Here is a 25679-nt window from a genome sequence, read left to right as displayed (position 1 = left end):
GCAGTAATCTTGCATTGAAAATTCAGAATTTGCCCTTCATTTATCGTGTCTGACAAAAAAAATGTTTTTCTTTTATGCAACAGAATGTGACATGTTAGATATATGTCTTCATAATCAAAGAGAAGAAACGAAAAATATTCACGAAGAGCTGATGCCGATTGAGAAAACTCAATGCACTAAAAAAAGAAAAAAAAAAAGGAGCTGGCCAGAAAGTAGATAAGAGGGCAAATTAGAAAAGCATGTATGTGGAGGAGTTGGGTGCTGGATTATGACAATGTATGTGTGTCAGAGTGTTGCTTAAGTGTTCTGTTTTTTATTCGTTTTTGGTAAAAATATGGGAAGGTGGGCTATGTTAGAGCCGGCTATCCCATTATCATGGTAGTACTGTACTACAAGATATACAAAAAATACAAAAAAATAGAAGAATAAGGGAACTGTCACGGTCAATCGCTAAAGCAAAAAAAGCCTTGCGTGCTTCATCAAACGCGAGAAGTGGTCGTCGGCATGAACGCGGGTGATGCAAGAAGTCATCATATGGTGGCGTAGCATACTGCCAAAATTTGTCACGTCATTATGACGTCACAAATTTATGACGCCACAACGTGACGCAATCACACGTGGCGTAATCGCAGATATCGTCGCTAGGTCGAAGGTGAGCGAATCGCGGAGGCGCAGCAAGACCACGAGAAAGCTTTCTTGGAGGATTTATAAAAGTGAGCAAGAAAAAAAAAAAGGCAGCTTTTGCCTTCGAGTCCTTTTAGGTGACTTTTGCAGTTCGACCCGGGACCGGACTTGGTTAAGGGCTTAAAGCTGAATTTATGGACCGCGATTGACTTCCTTGCACGGGCTGCGCAGGATCACGGTCAATAAATTTGATGTAGTTTATATGACGAGTAATACCGATCACGACCCGCTATCTTTCTGCGCACCCTGAGCAAGACAAGACATTCCAAACATGAAGTTTCCTAAAATTAAGAAACTATGGTTCCAAAAGACGCCAGCACTATCGGCATCTTCCACAGACATCACCGACATGACGTCTGCGTTGTTCGGCCAGTTTCGCTCTCACGGGGAGTGCTAAAAAAATCTTGAATCGGGCCGTCTTTCCGCGTAATTTGGTGCCGTGTCCGACCTCGCGCTTAACCGGTTGAGTCTTTCTATTCCCAGACGCATTTAAAACGCTTAGTGCGCATGGAATGAACCGCCGAAGCCCTCCGGTGGAACCATGGGTGGAACAGGCGAGTCGCGCTGAGCAGCCTAGCCTGCGATCTAATCCTGAAACCTCCCATAAACTCTGAGCGCAGCGCCCGTAAAAGAGCATCTTTAGTATTGGTACCTGTAACTGGCGTGCTGCGTTGCACTCTCGTCGCAAATGTGGGTTAAACAAAAGACGCGACCGCCGGGGCCTCGGCAGGGTTCCTGGGAACGTGAGGCGTCTTGACTGTCAGCAGCTGTGAGATAATTCGCGTGGCTGCTTGTTTAGGCAACGCGGCTTAACGACGCCGAACATCGCGTAGTACTTCACCGCTCTCGTTACGTTAAGGCATATTATGAACACGTAGTAGCTGTTTCCTGTGAATTAGCCGTCGGAAGTTCCAGTCAGGTTTTTTCTTTTTTTCTTGATGTGGTTTAGCGCGATGGCAGAACGCTCTCATAAAGTATACAACAAAGGAACATTATTTTAACTGCCAAAAAAAAAAAAGTTTTCTGTTCTAGTATTCGAGTACGGTACTGGCACCTAAATGAAGTCGTTAAGCGAAATTGAGAAAATTTTCTCGCGGTGTGAATCATTGCTAACGCACCATATTTTGTGAGTGGTAGAATATGCTTGCGTTGAGTTGCATGGCGCTGTCAGTACGTAATTTTAATAGTGCTGCAAAAAAAAAAAAAATTGCGGTGCTGCGGAATGTAGCGCGAATTTCCATGCAGATATGAACAGCTTCTCGAACATTAACTGTGCATGTTCAGAATGAAAGGGTCAATGCGTATTTTCCTGCACCCGTCGATCATTTGTTTTGTCGAAAGTGTAGAATGACTGTGTGCGCACTGATGTGACATTGAACATGCACCTAGATATGCTTATATTGCTATCAACTTTGGTAAAGGAAAAGCTTATGGAAAATTACATTTTTTTGTGTAACAGGCTGTTGATGACAATAGGTAGCTCATTCGGGCAGTTTACAGTAGCCGTCAGTGGGCGCTGTGACTGTTCACATTGCGCAAGCAACAGTTATTTGTGCTTGAAGAATGTTGGAAGCGTTCAAGAACGGGATAGCATCACCAGCACATAATTGCACGTACACGATTGTGACGTTATATACAAGCTTTTCCCACGAACATTGTCAGACTAAACAGCAAGATATGCTCTTATGAGCCTGCCCGGTTTTGCTTTCTCGCCACGAAAGGCTGAAAGCTATGTGTCACTGGGAAGAAAAAACAAACAAAGAGGACAAAGGCAACTTTGCGTCATATAGTTTGCTCTGTTTTTTCAAGATGTACAGGCTCATACACTATTAAGGTGAACGTAGCACTGTTCGAATACTTTGGTAAAAGACTTGGCTCTATGCGAGAAGTATTCCTAAACAAATGTTTGGGACAACTTTTAGCTCTTTATTAATGTCTTAAGTTATTGTCATGTTGTACGAGACTTGTCTTTGAATGTTTTGCTTTGCATCTGGCCTACATGTGACTCAATGTTCTTTTTATTACTCTTGTGGTTCAGATGAGTGTATTAGTGTGATTCAATTACTTCGTGCAAGTTCAGGTTGTTGTTTTTTTTCTGCCATAGTGGAATATAGCTGTGTAAAAAGAAAGCTAACTGTCCAGAATAATTGTTAAAAAAGTTAGTACCAAGCTTACTCGCTTGAAAATGTTTGGTAAACTTGTAGCTAGTCGTGTCCGAAACTGCTTGCATTGCTTTACCATTTTAGCAGATGGAATGTTAGTCTGTGTCTTCACTTTCTTGTTCTTCTTGCTTTCAGCAAGGATGGTCTCAGAGATTCTGTGAAGACTATGATGTGCCTATGCCGGCTGATTTCTACGCATCTGAGTGTACATGTTCGGTCTTGTTCAGAAATGCTTACTTCATCCGCTTTTGCGTACATTGTGTTCATTGGCTTGTTGCCTTGCTACATTTTCCATCATTGAGCCTGGCAACCTTGACAGATATCATGACTGTGTAATGGTTGGGGCACGTATTGATATCTGAATGTTATGAAGTTGTGAGCTGTGTTGTTTTTGGATCCACAATGTTTCTAAACCAGTGTTGTTGGCAAAAGAGGGCAACGCAAAAAGTTAGCCAAGTTGAGCCTTATTGGATCTCTACTGCAGAGTGGCATCATCAAATGGAATGCAAAGATTCTGCACCCAATCTAAGGCAGCGCAGAACCACCCTTATGTTTACATTTCTGCCAGTAAACATACAAATACGTGCATAAATTCTATTGTAGGCATGTCAAAAAAGATCACTGACGTGCCAATTTTTTTTTCTTCAGTAAATGAAGCTCCAAACTTCTTAAATGCTACAAAAGTACTGACATATGGTGGCACGTCCTAATTAATTTGCTGTAATGCTTTGGTTTAACTATCAGTTCTGGTTTAAGTGTCAAAAATGGAAGAGCACAGTGGCTTGGTCTCCAGTTTTCATGCGCAAGTAGAACAATAATGAAAAAAAAAAAAAGAATATGTGCAGCAATCTTGATTGCTTAAGAGCTACGTGATCATGCGTAGTTCTAATTGCTATTCAGTGTTATTGGAATTCAAGCTGTTGATGACTTCATGGTCATGCTGATTATGCCAGATTAAGTATATTAAAGTGAACTCCAGCATCAAGTCAAAACACCTTGGCAAATTACATGAATTCCTGACTGCATATTACTCATAAAATAAAAGTAAAAAATTGTTTTATAAAATAAACCAACTTTAATATCTGCACACTTTTATATCATATTGCAGACATGCTTGAACATGACCATTTTTGCTTTTGCCACTCTGAATGTACTTTTGTTTTCTTTCTTTACAGCAAAAGTACTTGATTCATTTGTTTCTTTTTTCATTTTTACAAAACCAGTAATCTTCATTGAAATTATCACACTTCATGATTGCGGGTGCATTCGCGTCTTTTAAATTCTCGTAGGTGCCAGTGACATGGCTTAGTATAATGACGATGTTAAAGTGTTTTGTTGTTGTTAAGCCGTATGTAAAACCCCATCTGCACTACCGTGGATAAGTCATACCATTTGTTGAGTGTCAATTCTTGTAATATAACATCTGCATTTTTTCTTACTGTTGTGCACTGTGTGTTTTGCTTTTGTGCCCAGTTACAAGTTTGGGTTTGCTATCAAACTTAAAGGAGGAAAATGTAGATTGCTTCCAGTAGCACGATATTGACTTCGGCTTTGATTCTGGTATTAAAAGTTTGCAAGAACCAAAAGGTCTTAACACATTTCGAGTCAAACCTAACTATTCTAGCATTCCATATGATATATATATATATAACTATTTTTTCTGTGTTGAGTTTCGACTGTATCAAGTACAGAGCCTTTCTTTTAGAAGCACCTTAAGAAGGAATATTAGGATGTCATAACATGTGCACATGTTCAATTCATGACCTTTGCCTGAGTTTGTGTGATAGAATGACACGAGAAAACCACAATAACGTGGTGCTGCAATCAACTGAGCTAACTCAATCTAGCTTGTCACAGTGCTGCAATCTAATAGCTTTCTGGTCCGCTCGATAGCAGTGAGTGCCCTGGAACAGCATCGGTTTTCATTTTGAACCCTAAGCCAGGACAAATGTTTCATCTGCAGTGAAGCATTCCTTCTGAAGTTTCCGGATTGATTTCCATTGTAAATTCGTGTGATAAATGTAAGGATGAAAGTTTTTTAACCGAACCTTTTATAACCCACTAATATTGGCCTCTGATACGAAAAACTTGACGCTGGCCAGCATGCAGAAATGCAGCACTCAAGAACGTGTGTGTCACATGTGTGTTTCTATGCACTGTTTTCAATAATTGGTGCTGTTTTTATTGTGGACTTGTCAGCTGTTTTTCATGTGACTTCCTGATTTTTTGTCAAGGCAAGTTGTATGTTCAAAGTAATTGCTGTGTCAAAATAATTTGGCGTGAAACCGTGACCAGTGTTATGATGCTAGGCACTTCAATGAAAGTCCAATTCTCAGAATGGAGGAAGGAAACTGTTGGGGAGAAGCATTGCACAATGCCATTGAAAGGAATAGCAGTAAAGACCTAAAGCTTAGTTTGACCTTATTTTCATGGCAGGGTGAGAACTTCTGATTTTTTTAATGTTTTACTCGTAATAAAATTAACAGGCACAATGTGAGCCTCGCCGTGACTCTTCCTGTTTCACCCAGCTTGTTTTTTTTTTTGACAACATTTCAGTCTCTCATCTGCGGTCGTCTTATTCCGCGGCCGGTCACTCCGCTGGCCGGGCCGAGGCGATGGCGAGGATGAGGGCGTCATTCTCGAGCGTAATGCAGCAGCGACACCGTCCCTTTCGGTGCGAGGTGTGCCACTACACCAGCTCCAGCCGCTGGCACCTGAAGCGGCACCAGATGATCCACACTGGCGAGAAGCCGTTCAAGTGCCACCTCTGCCCCATGACCTTTGCGCTAAAGCACAACATGGCGACCCACATGCGAACTCACACGGGTGAGAGACCCTTCCGTTGTGAGATTTGCCCACGCACTTTCAGTCAGCAGCAGGGTCTCAAGAAGCATGCGATACAGCACACGTATTTCGGATTCAATTCGTCCCTGTAGCGCAAGAGTTCATGAAAAAGCTTGGCACAGTGCGAAGCTGCCCTTTTCACCCACTTTCGGTCTTTTTGTCCGACAACAACAAGCGTCTATTTTGCATTAATTTCCCTGTACTAGGGAGCAAGGTAGGGAGGCACGATCTCTCCAATGCTGTTCACTACATGTTTACAGAAGGCTTTCGGGACCCTAGATTGGGTAGAGTTAGGGATAAGAGTTAATAGAGAGTATCTTAGTAACCTGCAATTCCCTGATGACATTGCCTTGATGAGTAACTTGGGGAATGAATTACAGCTCATTATTACGGAACTGAACATGGAAAGCAAGAAAGCAGTTCTGAAAACTAATATGCACAAAACTAAAGTAATGTGCTACAGTCTCGGCAGAAAACAGCACTTTGCGGTAGTTGGAGAGATGCCGAAAGTGGTAAAGGAATATGTCTACTTAGGACAAACAGTAATCATGGAGCCAAACGATAAGAGTGAAATGACTATAAGAATAAAGATGGGGCGGCTCACATTCGGCAAGCATTTTGAAATAATGAATGGTAATATGCCACTAACCCTCAGTAAAAAGGTATATAACAGCTGCATCTTGCTGGTACTTATTTACGGAGCAGAAACCTAGAGGCCTACAAAGGAGGTTCGGATTAAATTGAGGACGACGCAGCGAGCGATGGAAAGGAAAATGATGGGTGTAACCGTAAGAGATAAGAAGAGGGCAGAGTGCGTGAGGGAACAAACCGGGGCTAAGGATATCATAGTTGAAATAAAAAAGAAGAAATGGACATGGGCCGGGTTCGTAGCACGTAAGCAGGATCATCGCTGGTCGTTAAGGATAACTGACTCTATTCCCAGAGAAGACATACACACAAAGGGGAGACAGAAGGTAAGGTGGGTTGATGAGATTAAAAAGTTGGCAGGTATAACGTGGCAATGGTAAGCACAGTGCCGGGTTGATGGACGGATCATGGGAGAGGCCTTTGCCCTGCTGTGAGTGTAGTCAGGCTGATTATGTTGATGACTATTAACATCTGCTGTATGAATTTGAGTCATGGAACAGCAAGCACATTATCAGTGTGACAGCGTTATTGTTAGAAAATTGGCAAACGAAGAGTTTCTAGGAAAGAAATGCAAGCAAGCCAGATGACGAATATTGCTTTGGGACAAAAAGACACCGTTTTTATGCATTATTTCTTTAGAGTGTAGAAAGGAAGGGTGTGTTCGGAGCATTTTTCTGTCGCACAACTAATGATTCATCTCGAATGCGTTTTCTGTTTTGTCGTGTTATCACGGGGTACATGGTACTTCCAGGTTGTAGACTAGGTGCACATTCTCTGCATGGTTAGTATTCTTGACGACAAAAAGTGATGAGTGCGGTGTTTTCAAGGGAGGAAGCCCAAACGAGTGAAGTGACGATTGTTATTGTCAGACGACAGTACTCCATGAAAGGTGCAAGGTTTGTCCGTGCACTTTCAATCGTCTGCTGGGGCTGAAAAAGCTTTTTGATGCAGCTAGTGGCGAAGCCAAGGGGTTGCACACTGGGCCTGTGCCCCCCACCCATAATTTTTACAGCGAAAGCTGTTATGAGATCACAACTCTGTTCACATGTGGCACCGCAGTTGTCTGCCGCCGCCGCTGGTGTATGTAACCACATTGCACGAAATAAGAAATAAAAAAAAACAAACCTAGTACCAAGTACACAGTAGGGCTCGAACCCGAGTTCGCTGCGTGCCAGCGCAGTATTCTACCTCTAAGCCACACTGTTGCTTGGGACTTGTTCGCAAACTAGCCTTAGGCAGGCTTGATGTCGGGAAAGCAATCGTGTTAATATGACTTATAAAGCGTTTAAAAACAGCGAAAGAACAACCAGTCATCACACAATGCGAATAGCGTAACGAGTGGGTCGTCCAATGCTCCAACCCATTACAAAAGCTTGTTCTTGTTCACCTATTAACTGTGGTGCAGACCCACTTAAAGGGGCCCTGAAACAGTTTTTTAAGTAACCCAGGAATGAATTCACTGGAAGAGCTTATTGCCTCACAAATTCAACGCCGCAAGAATTTTAAGAATCCATCCAGTACGAGCGGAGTTACCATGATTTGTCACACGCTGCAATGGCATTCTCTCTTCTCTCGTCCCGAGGAATGTGCTGAAAGCTAAGCAGAAAGGGATGGCAGGGCCACAGAGAAACGTCATGGTAACCGTGTGACCTTGAGCACTTGTTATTTCTTTTTTTCTTTGAATGTGCGGCTTTTTTAGTGTGACTGAACGCGCACGCGTGTACAAGTAGCCGCCTCCCGCGGCGATATCTGTAGCGAGTGAGCGCCCCATGTTCAAATCAGCCAATGGCCAATAGATGTACTTGCTACGTGTGATTTTTCGGTATATTGCGTGATTTGTCGAGTGAACAGAAAGCAATGTTTAGCTGACTGATGATTTCTTGTGAATTCCAGGCTGCATGCTGCACTACAATATTTGGCTTGCGTGTTGTCAGAAGCCTCTACTATCGATCGCCAACGTTTTCTGACCATGCTCAAAAAGTGTTGCAGGGCCCCTTTAAGGCATAATTCCTCATCCTCGTCAGCCACTGCATGAACAATTGGCACAAAATTATTTGCAGGCGTTTAGCAGATACCACACTTCTCAGAAGAAGGACGAAGGATAGCATAGGGAATGGCGGTCCACTACCCAGAAATTATTATTATTAATGCCGTTGTGGGTACCCAGCAAGATTGCTTGCAACAGTTACCCAATGAGTGTTTAGCATAGGCTCTGAAAGATCGCTTATCTTGCTTTAGCAGTGACTGTGCTGCGGCTTCCGCGCAGGCTTGGCGTTTTTTTGTTTGTTTTTTTTTTTGGCCATAGCATACATAATGCAAAATGACCATTTGCCTGCCTGGCCCCCACTTCAGATCAAAAAAGGGTGTGTGATCCAAAAAAAAAAAAAGATTCTATTTGTGCTTACGCCCCTGGATGCAGTACATATATATGGGATTCAGTTTGTTCCTGTAACACGAGGGTGCCGCGAAGAACTCCAGCCCAGTACCTAGTTGCTTTTTCTCCTATTTTTTTAGCTGTGGGGAGACGTCTTACACTAAAAAAAAAGTGGGGGGAGAGGGGAAGTGAAAAAGAGTTCTATTTCGTCTTGCACCAATAATCGCAATATGAAGGAGAACTAACAGACAATGATGCCAGGGAAAATATAGGTGATGTTATGGGTAGTATTAGTAATGTAAATGTGAAGAAAGGTGGGCGAAAAGATAACTTGGGCTGCTGCTAACAATAATCGCCTATCATGCATGCCTGTCCTTGTACTGTCACTGTGTGCCCGATACTTCCAAATCATGAACGGCATGTGCGTTATCGTCCTTTTGCTGCGCTATGCCATTACGCCGGGATAATTGACAAGACGTCTTACACGTGTGCATTAACAGCATAGGTTGGTGAACTCGCTCATTTGACCTGCGGTGCTCGTGGTACTTTCAAATCACTGAGGACACTCTGCTATCAGTTTGCCGGTATTCTCAGCGGAAAAGTCAAGTGCAGCTTTCGACAAAGTAAGTGAAGGCAAGACTGATGAATTTTATTGTTGGGGAACAAGCTAAACCTTACAGGGTGTGAATTTCTTTCACGGTTTTAAACATTCTACTTTTTGGTCACGCAACCTTCATAAACTGGCTTGCCAGAGTTTCCTTTCTCGAAAATGTGGCACTCGTTGAACTTACAATCGGAGGTGTGATGTTGATAATGCTTGCAACATTTGCAATCTGAGCTGAGAATATCTGGCATGCGTTGTTAAAACGGGAAAAAAGAGAGCAGACACAACAGATTAGGATTTTCACAAATATACGCCACCAGGGTGCAACCTTCTTTACAGCATCGCATGCGATGTGGCATACGCCACTGTCCAACAATTTGTGCAATGGCCTCGGTACCAAGCACATTTACTCAATTCTGTGACATTACACTGGGGACGAGATGTTTGTTGACACCATGTAGGAAAACTACGCTTCGGGGTGCAGAGCCACGGAGCTTAGCGCGTGCAAGTACGGTCTTGCGGGCGATGTCTGTACTAAATTTTCGGGTTGCGTGAAACATGCATGTGCAGTATTTCAATCAAAATGTTCATTTTACTTCTTTCAGGTGTAGTTTTTCCTTCTAAGCACAAACACTATTGTACAGTAAGGAAAGTCTGAACACCCGATCGTTTTTAATTCTAGCCAGGGGGCACACTGAAATGAAAATAGTTTAATACAGTAACGGGAAATAAGTTTGTTTGCTAGGCTCTACAGGAGACTCTCAGTAAACGTATCCTGAAGGTACCGGAAAATTCTGTTCAATTTAACAGGAGTTCTGTTTACTGAGAGGCGAAGATTGGTGCAGATAACAAGCCCTAAACCAAGCATTACAGAGGCAATAGTTCCGTTTAGGTAGTGGTTCCGTTTAACAGATTTTAATTTACTGAGTGAAGTTTCATGTGCCTGAATTTGCAATTCGGGTGTATGAGTCAGCTTATCAAACTTCATATTTTGAGGCCTTTGTAGGGTGGGGTTCTTCTCATTCCTTTGTAAGACATCTTAGGGAGTGCCATGGTGCTTTTACATAACCCTTTTCTTTTGCCTCCCAGAACTAAGTGGTACATCTGATACTTTTTCATACGATGATGTGCAATGTTTTTTTCTCTTTTATTCCTGCATTCAATGTTATCCTTATTCCTGCAATATTTTTCTTTGTTTTGAGTTTTTGTGCACCTATTATTTTGAACTGCATGATCTGTACATCGCTCTGCCACAATTTTTATCATCTTTGTTGTTTCCAAAACCAATTACAGAGTACTTACCCAAATGTTCTGAAACTTATATTACTATGGCTTTCAATACTCTTACTGAACTCACTTATGTGATAACAATCGTATCAAGTGTCTTGACGAAGGTTTTACTCACACATTATTTATTAATAGTTCTAATTGTAATTCAGCCCAGATCTCTACAACTTTTTTGGACGGTGAAATGCACTTCCCATCACATCTGCTTTTTCGTAAACTAACTCTTGGTTTCGTCACAATAAGCACACTCAGCTTTTCAGAGCGTGGAAATTTGCTTTATTCACAATGGCACCGTTGCTGTAAAGACCAGAGTTTCATTACCTTATCAAGCTCGCGCCGTCAAATTGAGTAACACAGTTTGTAAATAAGTTTGCTCCTGGAACTCGTGGCACCACGATTTCGGCCCACGCATTACCAGACCACATACAAAATTTCACTTTCTATTATAAGTCTGACTTGCAGATTACAGCGAAGACAACATGCCCGGTGTTGCGCACTTGCTACAAGCAGTGCTTTACAAATGTTACGCATTTATATGTCATTGGCAATCACGAAAGAAAAGTGGATAAAAATTGTTGCACCTCGGGATTTGTGGCGCATAACTGGCGGGAGCTCATTGCCCATTCTTAGCATGATGTCAACATTTGTGAACCTACAGCCGTACATGTGAAAGAGACATGCTAGAAACAACATTAGCGATGAAGCTATGCTTATACTCGTCCAACAGTAAAGTGTGAAAGGTGTGTCGCTTTGTTGAACGATCCTAGTGCGCCACTGAAATTGCAGCATGTCATATGTCTATTTCAAGATGAATCGACTCGTGTTGTGCTTCATAAAATGATCATCTTTAGAGATGTGTGATTAATTGGAAATTTCATATGCAAATTATATACTTCCTTTGTTCAAAGCATATTCGTTTAGAAAAATGCATATTTAGAGTTTGTCGAATATTTGACCATGGCCAAATATATGGTTAATTAGGGAGGCATATATTTGGACAAGTTCAAATATTAGGAATGACAACTTATGAGTAGTGATTGTTTGTACTTTTATTGTAGAAGGTGGCTAATATATACCCATTTTAATCTAGCGTTACATTGTATTGTACTGCCTTATTTCTATGTGTTTTCCCTATATATTGAGATAAGTTGTTTAAGAGCATACAGAGTGCTTACTTTTTGAACATTTCAGGCAGTTAGTTTTACTGCATGATAATCTGTAATGAGTGCATTACTAGAATAACCATCAGTATGTTGCAACCTAGCAAAATGCGCTTAAACAATTCTTTTTTCAGTAAAGTAGTAAAAGCTATTGTGGTTTCTCTTCTTGCAACTTTTCAATGGTGCACTCATATTCGATTAGATATTTGAAGGCAGTATATCGCCCTCTTTGTATTTGAAAATTTCAATATGCGCACGCCCCTGCTGATTTTCTATCGACTGTCCCTTGCAATGAAAGTTTCAGTAACATGTCATAGAAAACTTTACGTATACTCTAGTTTTCTTGTCCTTGCACACATTTAATTAAGAACATGCTGTGGCCTATGAAAGTGTGGCCTTTTCCGTTTTTTTTTTGTTCTGTTTTGCATGTCGAATGGTTGTGACACCTTCACAGGAGGTTCAAAAAGGTTCCATTGGGCCGTATGTTCTCTAGTGAAAGGCGTGTCACGAAATGACCACGTGAGAACCGTTGCGGGAGATCGAGTTTCAACAGCTTTGCTGGAAGAACTCGCAATTTAAAGTTGTGCGAACTTCCGGCATTGAATTTCATGTCCTTGAATGCCACTCACAGTTCACTGATGTGGGGGCATTTGTGCAGTGCTCAGCTCAACTCGTTTTTGTGTATTTAGGGCAGAAATGGAATGTCCTTCACTCACTTTACTGACAGTCTTAGCCTGCACACTTGTTGTGGCTTTCGAAGATTTTATATAAAAAGCAGCCGGCCCTAAAGATAAATGACAGCTGTAGCATGCGTAAAGTGTCTAGTGTGACGATTGCCCATGTAAAACGTAGGTAACAGCGTCGCAACAGTATAAATGAACTGTAGAGCAAAAAATTTTTTTCTCGGAACTTTGAAGTGGCAATTGAGCGGGAAGACTGGTAAAGCATCCCGATTCTGTGCAGCAGTTTCCCAATACACTGTTTCGTAGTATGCCCTGTTGTCGCTAACAAATTTTCACAAGTTTCACATACAGCGGCTGTCCTCAGATGTCATTGTAACTGTCAGAACGAAGGTTTTCACCTGTGTGGCTGTCAATAACATCGTGCTTGAAGTAGGTACAGTAAGTCTAATTAGATGATTAATCAAAATGTTGTGGGTTGGACATGTCATTTAACTTGATCATGTTTCACATGCCAAGCATATGTACCGCTTTTATTACTCATGTTACGGGCTGAACCTGAGGTTTTACTGTCTGAATCATTAATGTACGAATGCTGAGGGATTGATGCTCATTCATCCTCTGCATTTGTTGTACTATGTATGGGCAAACAATCATCTAAATAGTTACAAGCCTCACTTTGCTAAACCGTCGTGGTGTTGTGTGGGATCTCAAGTGTATAAACTAACACTATCCTGTCTCGATGTGACGCAAATAGTCTTGTGCATTGCATACTGTGGGACAACTCACCCATTCTCATGTTAATAACCGACCATAGCCATAGCCACTTGGGGTTCGGGAAGGAGCATACAACTCCACCTGCCCCCTGCCCCACTCTGAAGTTTTTCACTTTGTATGTGTTTACATACATGCATGCATGATTATGCATGTACGTATGTGGAGGTATTAGACGCCCCCCTTTTAAAGTCCCGGCTTTGTACCTTGCCACTATGTTTTCTGGTGCTATTGACCTTGTCAAAATATGTAGTGGGATAGTGGGTCGTATTTTGCAATATCCTGTATAGTTATGATGTAGTATTCACTATCATTCTCTCGATATTGTTTCCCGCAGACTGCCTAACACTGATTTAGATGCAAGGTAACTTCACTGGCACAGTAAACTACATATAGACAATAGGGGGTTTTTGAATAGAAACCCCAAAAGTTTGGGGACCCAAAGAAATAACGTCAAGACCCCACTGCGCATGCACGAAACCCAAACTGCATTTGGGTTTTGGGTTGGGGACGCTATTTCTCGAATTTAGCAGGAGCCTCAAAGCCTGCGCCAAAAGTTTTGGGTTGACAAATGTGATAGCACCTACTGAAGTGACGGCTCTCGTCCATGACTAGAGTGACATAGAATAGGAGGAGTGTCCAAAGCACAGCAAACCCTTTTCGAAGACTCATCGCTCCTGCTTGACCCAAAAGCGTCCATACGCAAAGGGCTTTTGGGCTCCCATTCGAAAACTCCCTAATGTGCCACTGACAACCTGAAATAACACCAACAATTTGTCGACCCGGTGTTTACAGTTTTTAACTAGGGACAAGAAATATTTGCGCACGTGTGTCCCATCATGCGGTGACGGTGAACGGTAATAATAAAACGTGGCAGTTCACGGAGAAGCAAGCATATTCATGTTGTGAAAGTTTTTTTCGCTCTTTTCGAGCTTTTATCAGTTTTAGTCCTTGCACGTGTGGTCACACTGAAACCAGATTTTGTCACTGGATTGAAGTTTCTCTGTTGGCATGTCGAGTGCTTTCTCTCTTTGACTGTTTGCTACAAATAAAAGCATGATGAATAACGTGTGGCACCCGTTCCATTTGTGTTTAGCCACCTTGCCCACGGCAGCTCAATGTTGGTGGTGTAGCAATCTTCACTGGTACCACTGAAGATTCCACATATGAATTAATAACGACCGATGAACCAAGTACACTGAAACCTCGATCTAAAGAACTAACATATGATAAATTACTATGCCTGGATGCGACTTGTGGGCCAGATCCATAAAACGGCGGGTCGAAATTGCCGGCAGGGCAATCCTGTCACCCCGACATAGGATGTCATGACAGAGAGTTCAGCTTTCACATAAAAGTAAGGTAACAACTCTTTTGACAATAACGAAGTAAGTGAAGATGGCTCTGTCACAGTTACAATGCTACAATATATATGTGTACAATGAATTTTCATATATAATGAAGTATTTTTGTGGCAGATGCGACTTTATTGTATACTCGCACCTCATTATAACAGTCACATCTGCCTCAAAAATACTTCGTTGTATCCGAAAATTCGTCGTAAATTATAACAACGTATCTATGGCAACATATTGGTCACTTACTTCGCTATAACCAATAATTCATTATACCCGAATTCGTTATATTTAGACTTCAGTGTATTAACAGCACCATGTGAAACGCTAACAGCGGCAAGCTGTTCACGTTTTGTGAGCACTGGCGTAGTATAGTGAGCACCGTCCAGTCAACACTACTGTGTGCACGACAGAACTAACGGCACTACAAGGTTCCCCTGTGGTGCGACATTTTCTCGTCTGTTATTTCCGATGTGGTGGTAATGGTGGCCCATGTTGATGTGCAGATTGCATTTGGTTCTTTTAATTTTGCTTTTTAGATTTTATTTTCTTCCTTTGAAATATTGCTACTAGAACAGAAGCAGAACTATTACCCTATAGTGGGATGGAAACTGCTGTGAAGTCGAATGTGCGCACTTCTCAACGGTGATGACTAGATGGCATGTGCTTTACCTCTGTGAATGCTTGCTGCTGTTCAGGTTTCATTTGATGACGAGTGTACCTACCAGATGAAAAAACTTTATGCGACACGAATGAAAAAAACAATTTCATTAATTTCAATTACCTTCTAGCTATACAGTGCAGACCACTTATAACGTAACCGCATTTTGCGCGGGACCGGTTATAACTTGGGTTTTTTTGACCACTGATATGTCGCCCATAGAACTCAATGTATAGGCCGACCGTTTATTGCGTAGACGCACGGAGGGGAATACCGGTTATAGCGCGGAGTTTTTAGGCGTGCGACCATAAAATCGGCGAACGGAGCACGGTCAGCACGGTTTCCCGGCGGCGTTCTGATGCGCCGGAACGTTGGGAGTGTGAGTGGGAGGGCGTACGTGGAGACCGCCGCGAAAAGTCAAACATTGCGGAGGAAAAGAAAGAGTACAGTAGGGAGTGAGTCGGGGAGACCTTGGAAGGAGAGAGCATGTTTTCGTCACCGTGGCAACCGTGGCAGCGTCCAATCCGGGTGCGCGCTGCACGGAGTGGGGGAGAGAAGCGGTAGCATGCTTTTTTTTTTCTCAACCTCCTTCTTTGAATTTGCTGTGTGCGCTTCGCCGTGTCGTTGCGGTCTGAGAGCCCAGAGCACGTGTGTTGCGTAGCTCCAGTCGCCATGGCGTCGGCGGCGTCTTCAAGCGGCGTGAAAAAACACCGTGCCTTATCGCTGAAGATTAAGGAATGCGTCATAAGGGACATTGAGAGTGGCCTGAAGAAGGCGTCGGTGGCGGCGAAATACGGCGTTTATGACACTACCGTGTCGACCATCTACAAAAACAAGGACAAACTGCGACAGCAACTGCAGCAAGATTCGTCTTCCCTGTCACGGAAGAGAATACGTACGTCAAAATACGAAGACGTGGACGCAGCGCTGTTCAGGTGGTTCCGCGAAGTTAGGGCTCAAAGCATCCCAGTAAGTGGCCCCATGCTCCAACAAAAGGCCAAGTATCTCGGAGCTCTTTTAGGCCACGATGACTTCAATCCACTCAACGGGTGGATTCAGCGTTTCAAAGATCACCATGGCATCAGCTGCAAAGTGGTGTACGGAGAAAGCGGCGCTGTCGACGACGAGTCTATCGAAGTCTGGCTTCGCTTGAACTTGGAGAGTATGCTGTCGACCTATACTGACAGAGACATTTATAATGCCGATGAAGCTGGTTTATTTTATAACCTTTTGACCAACCGCACGCTTGGGCTGAAAGGCGAAGCCTGCTCCGGCCGCAAGGTCTCAAAGGAGCGCATAACTGTATTGTTTTGCGCCAATTTGGACGGGAGTGACAAGCGCCGCCTCTTTGTCATAGGTAAAAATCGGCAAGGCCACGTTGCTTTAAAAAGCGAGAGTGCCTGCCAGCGACCTACAATGCCAATAAAAAGGCGTGGATGACGCAGGATTTGTTCACCAGCTGGCTTTGCAAGTTTGATGAGGATATGGTGGCAGAGAAACGGCGGGTCGTGCTTATCCTCGACAACTGCATGGCCCACAACGTCAAGCCGAAGTTGACCGCAGTCAACCTAAAGATTTTGCCTGCCAACACTTCAGCAAAAAGTCAACCTCTCGACCAGGGTGTCGTCGCAACCGTAAAGGCGCTGTACAAAAGGCGCATTTGCGAGAGTTTTGCTGAGCATGCAGCAGCAGCAGCCTCTTAAAGTGAACGTAAGAGGCGCAATTGACATCGTGGTCGCTTCATGGTGGCAGGTAAAGGCCGATACCATAAGCAAGTGTTTCAAGAGGGCAGGCTTCGTGCGCAATGCAGAGGCTCTGGAAGACGATGAGCAGAGCTACACGTCGCTCGCCGATGAGACCCTCAACACTGACGAGGTGTGGTCCTGCCTCGTTGACAGCAACTTTGTTACCGCCACCGACACTTTCCAAGAATTTGTCGATACCGGGGAGTCGGAGCTTTCTGTCTGCGAGGAAGCGAGCACAGATGACGCGATCGTCGCAGCGGTGCGCGGAGGTTGCAACGGACGACGAGTCGGACGGCGAAGACGATGTCGACCCGACGCCAGAACCAGATTTCTGGTGCAAAGACGCATTGGAATACCTCACTAAAGTGAAAACGTACTACGCGAAAAACAGTTTGAGCGAGAAATCGTTTCAGTGCTTAAGCTTTGTGGAGGACGAAATTGTTTGCAGCGCTGTTCGCAAGCATCGCCAGACGAAAATAACGGCGTTCTTCCGCTGATGCCGGATTTGAAAACTGTTTCCGTGCCGTGTTGTGATTGTGTTGAATGTGCGAGTGAAAAGTGTAGTAAATTGCTTTTGAAAAGTGGGTTGCCCTTTGCCGAAAAAAGCATGCTTTGGTTATAACGCGATACCGCTTATAGCGTGGATTTTTACAACTCCCGTGACTTACATTATAAGCCGTCTACACTGTACAAAAAGCACTAATCATGCTGTAAAAAAAAATGCTTGGCAAGCGAAAAAATGCATGAAGAAAAAATGCATGTGTTGACGCTATCAGTAAGTTTGTGCACCAAATCGCTGCAATGTCCTAGATTTTGATAGAGTTTCTTAGAGGCCGCATGGTTCTTAATTGGTAAAAACGGAGTAATTCACAGCGAAGGGACGATGTGCCGACTGTGAAGAAATTTTTAAGAGGCTAAGAAAAAAAAAGTCAGTTTTGTGCACATTGTGATGTGAAATTTAGAATCTTTTTTTTTCTATGAATAAATCCATGATGGCAAAAATATCAGCCTAGTTTTCAAAAAGTAATTAACCAATCTAAATTAATTCATTGTCTAACTGAAAAGATTTTTTTGGTCATTCAAATGACAAATAGATATGGTAAAGAAGCACATTTTAACCCTTTCCTAGCTGAAAACAAGCTGAGCTCGTTGGCATGGCTTTTACTGATTCTACTGAAAACGAGCTTGCTTTTGCACCCAATAAAGCTACTCTGATTCACTTTGCTGAGTTATCTTTCACTTGAACAGGTAGTGCAGTAAAAAAAGATGAAAAACACTCAAAGCATCCATTTCAGTATAAAAATGCATGCTTGCATCAGCAATTATGTGTCATTCCTGGCCAAAAAAATTTTCAGGGAAAGGCGGAAGGAGATACTTTCTTTGCAAAGCCTACCACTATCTTATTGGTTTGTTAGTACGACACAAGATTCGTATTGTCACGCACCAAGAGCCGTAGAGACAAGACGGGAACAGCGGGGCAGAAAGACACGAGCGTGTGTCTTCAAATGAGGTGCTAACCACACTTCTTTTTCGTTCTCTTTGCCCTTTTTTTGGCTCGCTAGGGCTTGCTGGCTCACAACTCTAGGTGGCATTATTTCCCCTCCCATTAGAGCATCGACCCGATGCTCATACACAAGGGGACGGCAGGGCCGATAAGGAAAAAAAAAAAAAAGAGAGAGAGAGAAACGGTACCTCTAGTGCACAGGGCATATGCAGGTGCAAAAAAAAATTGTCTGAGGTTGGTCATAAGAGAAAAAACCATTAACAGAGTTCACAGTTCGTTCGAGACCCAAGGGCAATATAAAAAAAAAAAGAAAATGTTTGCTGCCCGGGCTCAAAAAGACGAGTATCACCGCGTAATATAAGGTTTTAGGCGGACGACATGCGCAATCTCTGTTCGTGGTGAGTGGCGTTGGGTCGTTGCTGAGCCTCTGTCTGGAATAACTTCGTAGTTCACCTCGTTCAACTGCCGTAATACTTTGTAGGGTCCGAAATACTTGCTCAGGAGTTTTTCGCTCAGACCTCGCCCTCTAACAGGAGTCCAAACCCACACTTGGTCGCCAGGTTGACAGGAGACTTGTCGATGGTGGATATTGTACCTTCGGGCGTCTTCACATTGCTGGGATCTTATGTGCATGCGAGCTAATTGACGTGCTTCCTCTCACGCTGAATGTAATCGTCGACATCAGCAGTTAATAGCTATTGCTGGTCGATGTCACAAGGAATCATAGCGTCTAGCATGTTTTGCACGTCTTGACCGTAAACGAGGCGGAATGGTGCGAACCTTGTCGTTTCCTGGGTTGCGGTGTTGTACGCAAACGTTACGTATGGCAGGATTTTGTCCCACGTTTTATGGTGCACATCTACGTACATAGAAATCATGTCCGCCAGCGTTTTGTTCAGCCTTTCTGTTAAGCCGTTACTCTGGGGCTGGTATGCGGTTGTCTTGCGGTGGTTCGTGTAACTGAGCTTGAAGATGTCGTCCAACAGTTTTGCCGTATAAAGGCTGTCCCTCGGTCAGTGATGACGAATGACGGGCGCCATGACGAAGCACAAGTGGTGCATGAAATTTGGGCGACTTCAGATGCTGTACCGCGTGGCAATGGGTTTGTTTCAGCGTAACGCGTCAAGTAATCAGTTGCAACGATGATCCACTTGTTTCCGGAGTGAGACGAAAGAAACGGTTCAAGGAGGTTCATCCCAACTTGGTCAAATGGCGTACGTGGTAGATCGATGGGTTGTAAGAGGCCTGTAGGTTTTATAGGTGGTGACTTGTGATGCTGATATTCGCGGCATCCTTTCACGTAGCGTTTGACACAAGCTGAGAGTTTTGGCCAGAAATAAAGCTGTCGAACCCAGTCAAGCGTCCGTGAGTATCCCAGATGGCCGGATGTCGGCTCATCGTAGCAGGCTAATAGGATATCATCACAAAAGTCTTGAGGGACGACTAGAAGATAAGATCTGCTGCCAACACCGGTGTTTTTCTTGTATAATATGCCGTGTCGTAAGCAAAATGACGGCAACGTACGGGAAAGTGGACGAGAAACAGAAGTGGTGCTGCCTTCTAAATGATCGATGATGGGCCTTAACTCGGGGTCCGCTCATTGCTTACTGAGGATGTCGGTTCCACTGAGAGTCCCCAGGAAGGCGCTGTCGTCTTCTACACCTGTATTGTCGGATTCCAGAGGTGCTCGTGATAGCGTGTCAGCATCTTCATGCTTTCTACCCGACTTGTATACTATGGTGACATCGAACTCCTGAAGTCGCAGACTCCATCGTGCTAATCGCCCAGAGGGGTCTCGGAGGTTAGCCAACCAACATAAAGCGTGGTGATCACTCGCAACTTTGAATGGGCGCCCATAGAGATAAGGCCTGAATTTGTAATCGCCCATATTACCGCGAGACATTCCTTCTCTGACGTTGAATAGTTGGTTTCGGCACGTGATAGAGTGCGGATCGCGCAGGCAATCACACGTTCGATCCCATCTTGTGTTTGCACCAAAATAGCTCCGATACCAATGTTGCTTGCGTCAGTGCGCACCTCTGTGTCAGCGTCCTCATCGAAATGACCAAGTACAGGAGGGGAAGACAATCGATGTTGCAGTTCCGCAAAGGCAGTTGCTTGTTCGTCAGTCCACAGAAATGGGGTGTCGTCACGTGTAAGTCTGATGAGAGGCTCCGCAACCTTAGAGAAGTTTTCAATAAAGCGGCGATAGTATGCGCAGAGCCCTAGAAATCGCCGAAGACTTCTTTTGTCTGTCGGAGCTGGAAAAGCGGCCACAGCGGCAGTCTTCCCGGGATCGGGCCGAACGCCTGCAGCGCTCACAACCTGGCCCAAGAACTTCAGTTCATTTTAGCCGAAATGGCACTTCTCAGGCTTGAGGGTAAGGTCAGCGGATCGTATGGCTTCAAAAAACACTTCGAAGCCGACGAAGGTGCTCGTCAAACGTTTTTGAAAAGACGACATCATCTAGATCCACTTGAGGTCAGCGATAACGGTATCCATCATTCGTTGAAATGTGGCCGGAGCGGAACTGAGGCAGAATGGAAGCACTCGGAATTCATACAGGCCGTCAGGAGTTACAAAAGTCATTTTTTTGCGGTCACGTTCATCGACTTCAATTTGCCAATAACCACTTTTGAGGTCGATTGAGGAAAAGCACTTTGGTCGCCTCAGCCTGTCAAGAGAATCGTCCACTCGAGGCAACGGGTACACGTTTTTCTTTGTGACGTTATTCAGCTTCCTATAATCAACATAAAAGCAAAGTGTACCATCTTTCTTTTTTACAAGGACCACTGGCGTTGTCCAAGGGCTGCTTGATGGCTGTATTACACCGTTTTGAATCATTTCCTTCACTTGCTTTTGAATCACGCGTCGTTCGGTTGATGAAACGCGTTAAGGCTGTTGCCATATAGGGTGCCTGTCGCCGTAGGTGATAATACGGTGTTCGGTAATCGATGTTTGACGGATTCTCGATGAACGTGTAAAACAGGCGTGGAATTCTATCAACAGGTCGTTAAGCCTTCGTTTGTTTTCGTCAGAAAGCGTTGGATTTATATCGACGCCCTGGAGAGGTGCTTCGTCATTATCGGTTGCCTCGGAAGCAAAACACTCAGTCACATTGGTTACTGGGTAGGCATAGGCGATGACAGTACCAGGGAAAAGGTGTTGGCGCTCGTAGCTGAAGTTTGTAACAAGTACCTCGCAGTGGCCAGCCTGTAGGTCTACTAGGCTTCGTGCTACGCAGACACCTTGGGAAAAGCGTAGGGATCGATTGCTTTCCGCCACCATTTCACCGTGTGCTGATTTGTTACACGCCACTTGAACCATAACACTTGAGCGCGGTGGTATCGTCACAGCATCGTCAATTACCCGCAGACATACTCGATCGTGGCTGGGATTATGCTTTGTTGTGGCGCGCTTTTTGTTGAGAACGTGACGAGGCGTTGTCGAATGTCGATGATAGCACCGTGCTCCCTCAGGAAGCCCATGCCAATGATCAGGTCTCGAGAACACTGACGGAGAACGCTCAAGCTGACTACGAAGGTAGAACCACGAATATATATTCGTACTGTGCAAACGCCGAGTGGCATGACGATGTGCCTGCCAGCAGTAAGAATTGGCCTGAGCGTGACTACTGCAAGGATGACAAAGTTCCGCGCTGTTGAGCCACATACTCTTCAATTTCAGGGGGCCACTGACCGAACCTGGGTGGTGGTGAGTTCGTCGAAAATCTGCGTAGTCCAAGTTGTCGGTAAGGACACTGTCATACAGGTGCCCAGCTTCACCACAATGGAAGCAGAGAGGAGGGCGATCTGGCGCACGCCAGACATATGATTTCCGCGAGATCAGGCGAGGTGCGCTGTAATATGGCGCCGCTTGGACCGTCTGCAGCATGGCTGGGGCCACGGTGGGATGCGGAATTGCCGGTGTAACAGGTTGCCGCACAGCTTGAGCATACGACATGCGGGAGAAGTCATGCTGGACTTCATCTCGGACAACGAGGAAATAGTGGGCTTCGAGGGCACTGACAGCTTCTGGAGTTCTTCGCGGATGACTGAACGTATGAGCTCTCGGAAGAAATCCATTTGGCCACCGAAAGCTCCTAAGTAGTCCGTAGGTGAAGCGTTGACGTGCCGTTCCTATGACGGGGCCTGGTGCCTAAGAGTGCTTTTGATGGTGACGGCTTCCGTGAGAAATTCTGACACAGTCTTGGGTGGACTGCGCACAAGCCCACTGAAAAACTGCTCTTTCACCCCGCGCATGAGGTACCGTACCTTCTTTTCTTCGGGCATGGTGGGGTCAGCTCGGTGAAAAAGGCGCGTCATTTGCTCGACATACATCGCAACCCTTTCGTTCAGCAGTTGTATGCGGGACTGCAGATCGCGCTCAGCTCTCTCCCGACGGTCAGGGCTGGCATATGTCCCAAGAAGTCGGCGTTTGAAGTCTTCCCATGATGTAAGAATACCTGTCCGGTTCTCATGCCAGATACGTGCGCTGTCCAAAAGACTGAAATAGACGTGCCACAGTTTGTCTGCGTCGTTCCACTGGTTGTGCGCGGCAACGAACTCGTAATGAACAAGCCAATCTTTCACATCCTCAAGTGCTGTGCCATGAAAGGGATTTGGCGTTCGCGATGTGTGTAAGGTGCAATGAAGTGGTGTTGTGCCGTTCGTACCGGTTGGGTTGGCGTCGGTAGGGCTGGTCGGAGCTGCCATGTTGTTTGCGAGCAGTCTAAAGTCAGGGAATTGCCCTCGGATTCTTCTGCTAGCGCGATGCACAGGAATGACCACCGGTACGACACTTATGTTTCTGCTATGTGGAGGGGCACGGTGCATAGATTACCCAGCATGTTCACCAGTTTTTCACGCACCAAGAGCCGTAGAGACAAGACAGGAACAGCGGGGCAGAAAGACACGAGCGTGTATTTTCAATTGAAGTGCTAACCACACTTTTTCTTCGTTCTCTTTGCCCTTTTTTGGCTTGCTAGGGCTTGCCGGCTCACAACTCTAGGTGGCAATGTAAAAATCTATTGTAGGGTTTTATATATGAATTTGTATACTATTTGTATACGTACGCAGCAAATTATTGCTGCATTCAGTAATTAAGGTCGTGTGTGTATATACATGAGCAAAAAGAATTCACCTTGATACTTTGGCCTGAAACCAATCTCTATAATGACCGAGTCTAATATGGGGGTATACTTCTGCTACAGTGATGCATACATTGCTAAAACATGGGATATTGACCAAAAGAAAAAAGCTGACTTATAAAACGGGCCATTTCATCGCCCTATGAGGGAAGTAATACATAGCTTGCAAGAAGAGCTCTGTGTTTTCAGTTTTTTTTTAAAGTTCATAGGGTGTTTCTTGAAGTTTATTTATGAAAGTTCAGCCTTTATTGGAGTTTAATTTTGAATTATTTTCAATACCCCAGTATCTTAGACGAAATGATATCTGAACACGAAAAATTATTGGAGGACGCCTGAGCTTCACCTATCAAGAGTAGATTGCGAAGCATAATTTGGTCTCGTGCTCATTGCCTTTTCAACTACTAGCCTGCTCCAGTTCTTGGTGCACACAGAAAACTAATGACTGTGCTCGTAGCACTGGCCATTTCATAGTATTACTGAATGCCTATTGCAAGCTTGGTTTTTAAGTGCCCCCTGCACCTTCAGCGAATATCCCACTACATGTCTGTAGAGCAACAGGCGAACCTGCACACGTGTTCACTTTGTTGATGCCTCTGCTGCCCAAGTGCTCTATAATGCGTGAACTTTTAAAACAGGCACCCATCGTTCAATTTGTATCACTTCATGTCTGGGGCGATGCTATGCTTCTGCCATGCAATATATGATGCGTTACGAAGACTCATTCCGCTACACATATGTATTATATTTTCCAAAGCAGTTGCAGCAAATATTGTTTAGAACACCTGCTTGCCACGTAAACGGCCAGGTTTCGATCCTCACATGGGCCTAAAAGTTTTTATTTGTTTTATTTGCATGTTGCTCAATTTTTCGGTCACAGTCAAGATGATTCGCGCCAACACATTTTTCAGATAAAACTGTGTCTCCCTCTTATCGTGACAAAGGGAAGCCGAATGCGCTGAAATGCGCATGTGTCAAAGCAACGCGGTGCGTGCCTGCAAGTATATGGCAGGAAGGCGCCAGGCGTGGCAACGGCAGGGCAACGCGACAAAACGAACGCTGCCGAGCACGCGCACCGCGTCATGCCTTTACTATAGCATGTAGTTATGTTCTCACATGACTCGCATCTCATGATTACCATGTTTGCACCAGTCACATACCTTCGTCATCCATTGGCGTCACTTAATACCAAATATGTGAAGCTAGTGAAACGGCCGCGAGGGCATCATCAGTGTGGAATGTAGTCTTGTTGTTACACAAGACGCATGTCGTGATTATCATGTTTGGACGTGTCATTTACCTATGTTGTTCGTTCGCGTAATACCGAGTTTGGTACATGTGATGCTAGTGAAATGGCTGCGAGTGTATCATGAGCATAGCATGTAGTCATGTTGTTACATGACACGCATCTCACGTTTATTATATTTGCACCAGTCACATACCTTCGTCATCCATTCACGTACTGTAATACCAAATTTGGTATATGTAATGCTAGCGAAATGGCCGCGAGCGCATCACGAGCGTGGCATGTAGTCATGTTGTTACATGGCATGCATGTCATAATTTTCATGTTAGGGTCTGTCGCTTGTGTTTGCCATGCAATCATGCTATACCATACCAGTTTTGCAACATGGCATGTCAACGAAACCACCGCAAGAGCTGCAGGACCTTGAAATGTAAACAATGACATTCATGACATACATGTCATAGTTTTCATACTATGACTAGTCAAATGTGTTCCTCATACAGTCATGTTATGCCATACCAAGTTCAGTATTGATAGCATTATCGAAACGACCAGGAGAGCTAGAAGCCCTAGATAGATAGATAGATACACTTAAGTCGCCGAAGTTCGCCAAGAAATGCTTCCCATTTAATATATGCACACCTACTTTGGCATGATCCGGTTACATGCGCTCCACAGATACACCGACGTCTCTTGTTCTGTGTGCGATAAGTTAAATGTGCGATGGGTGTGGTCTTCGAGATACTGTAGACACGAGGTAAACTTTATATCGGCTAAAGTGGCCAATGTCTCAATGTGCCTACAA

At 44.3% G+C, this 25679-nt stretch overlaps 1 protein-coding gene across 1 annotated transcript; it reads left to right on the top strand.

Annotated features, from left to right (window-relative positions):
• Positions 1-586: 586 nt before the first annotated feature.
• Positions 587-14284, top strand: LOC142771619 (uncharacterized). Its single transcript, XM_075873347.1, has 2 exons — positions 587-713; positions 5403-14284. The coding sequence occupies exons 1-2, from the start codon at positions 590-592 to the stop codon at positions 5780-5782; spliced, it is 504 nt and encodes a 167-aa protein (XP_075729462.1). The 5' UTR covers positions 587-589; the 3' UTR covers positions 5783-14284.
• Positions 14285-25679: the final 11395 nt, after the last annotated feature.

Source organism: Rhipicephalus microplus, chromosome 9 (assembly GCF_043290135.1).
Source record: "Rhipicephalus microplus isolate Deutch F79 chromosome 9, USDA_Rmic, whole genome shotgun sequence".
NCBI classification, from domain to species: domain Eukaryota; kingdom Metazoa; phylum Arthropoda; class Arachnida; order Ixodida; family Ixodidae; genus Rhipicephalus; species Rhipicephalus microplus.
This window is presented reverse-complemented; position numbering and strand designations above follow the sequence as displayed.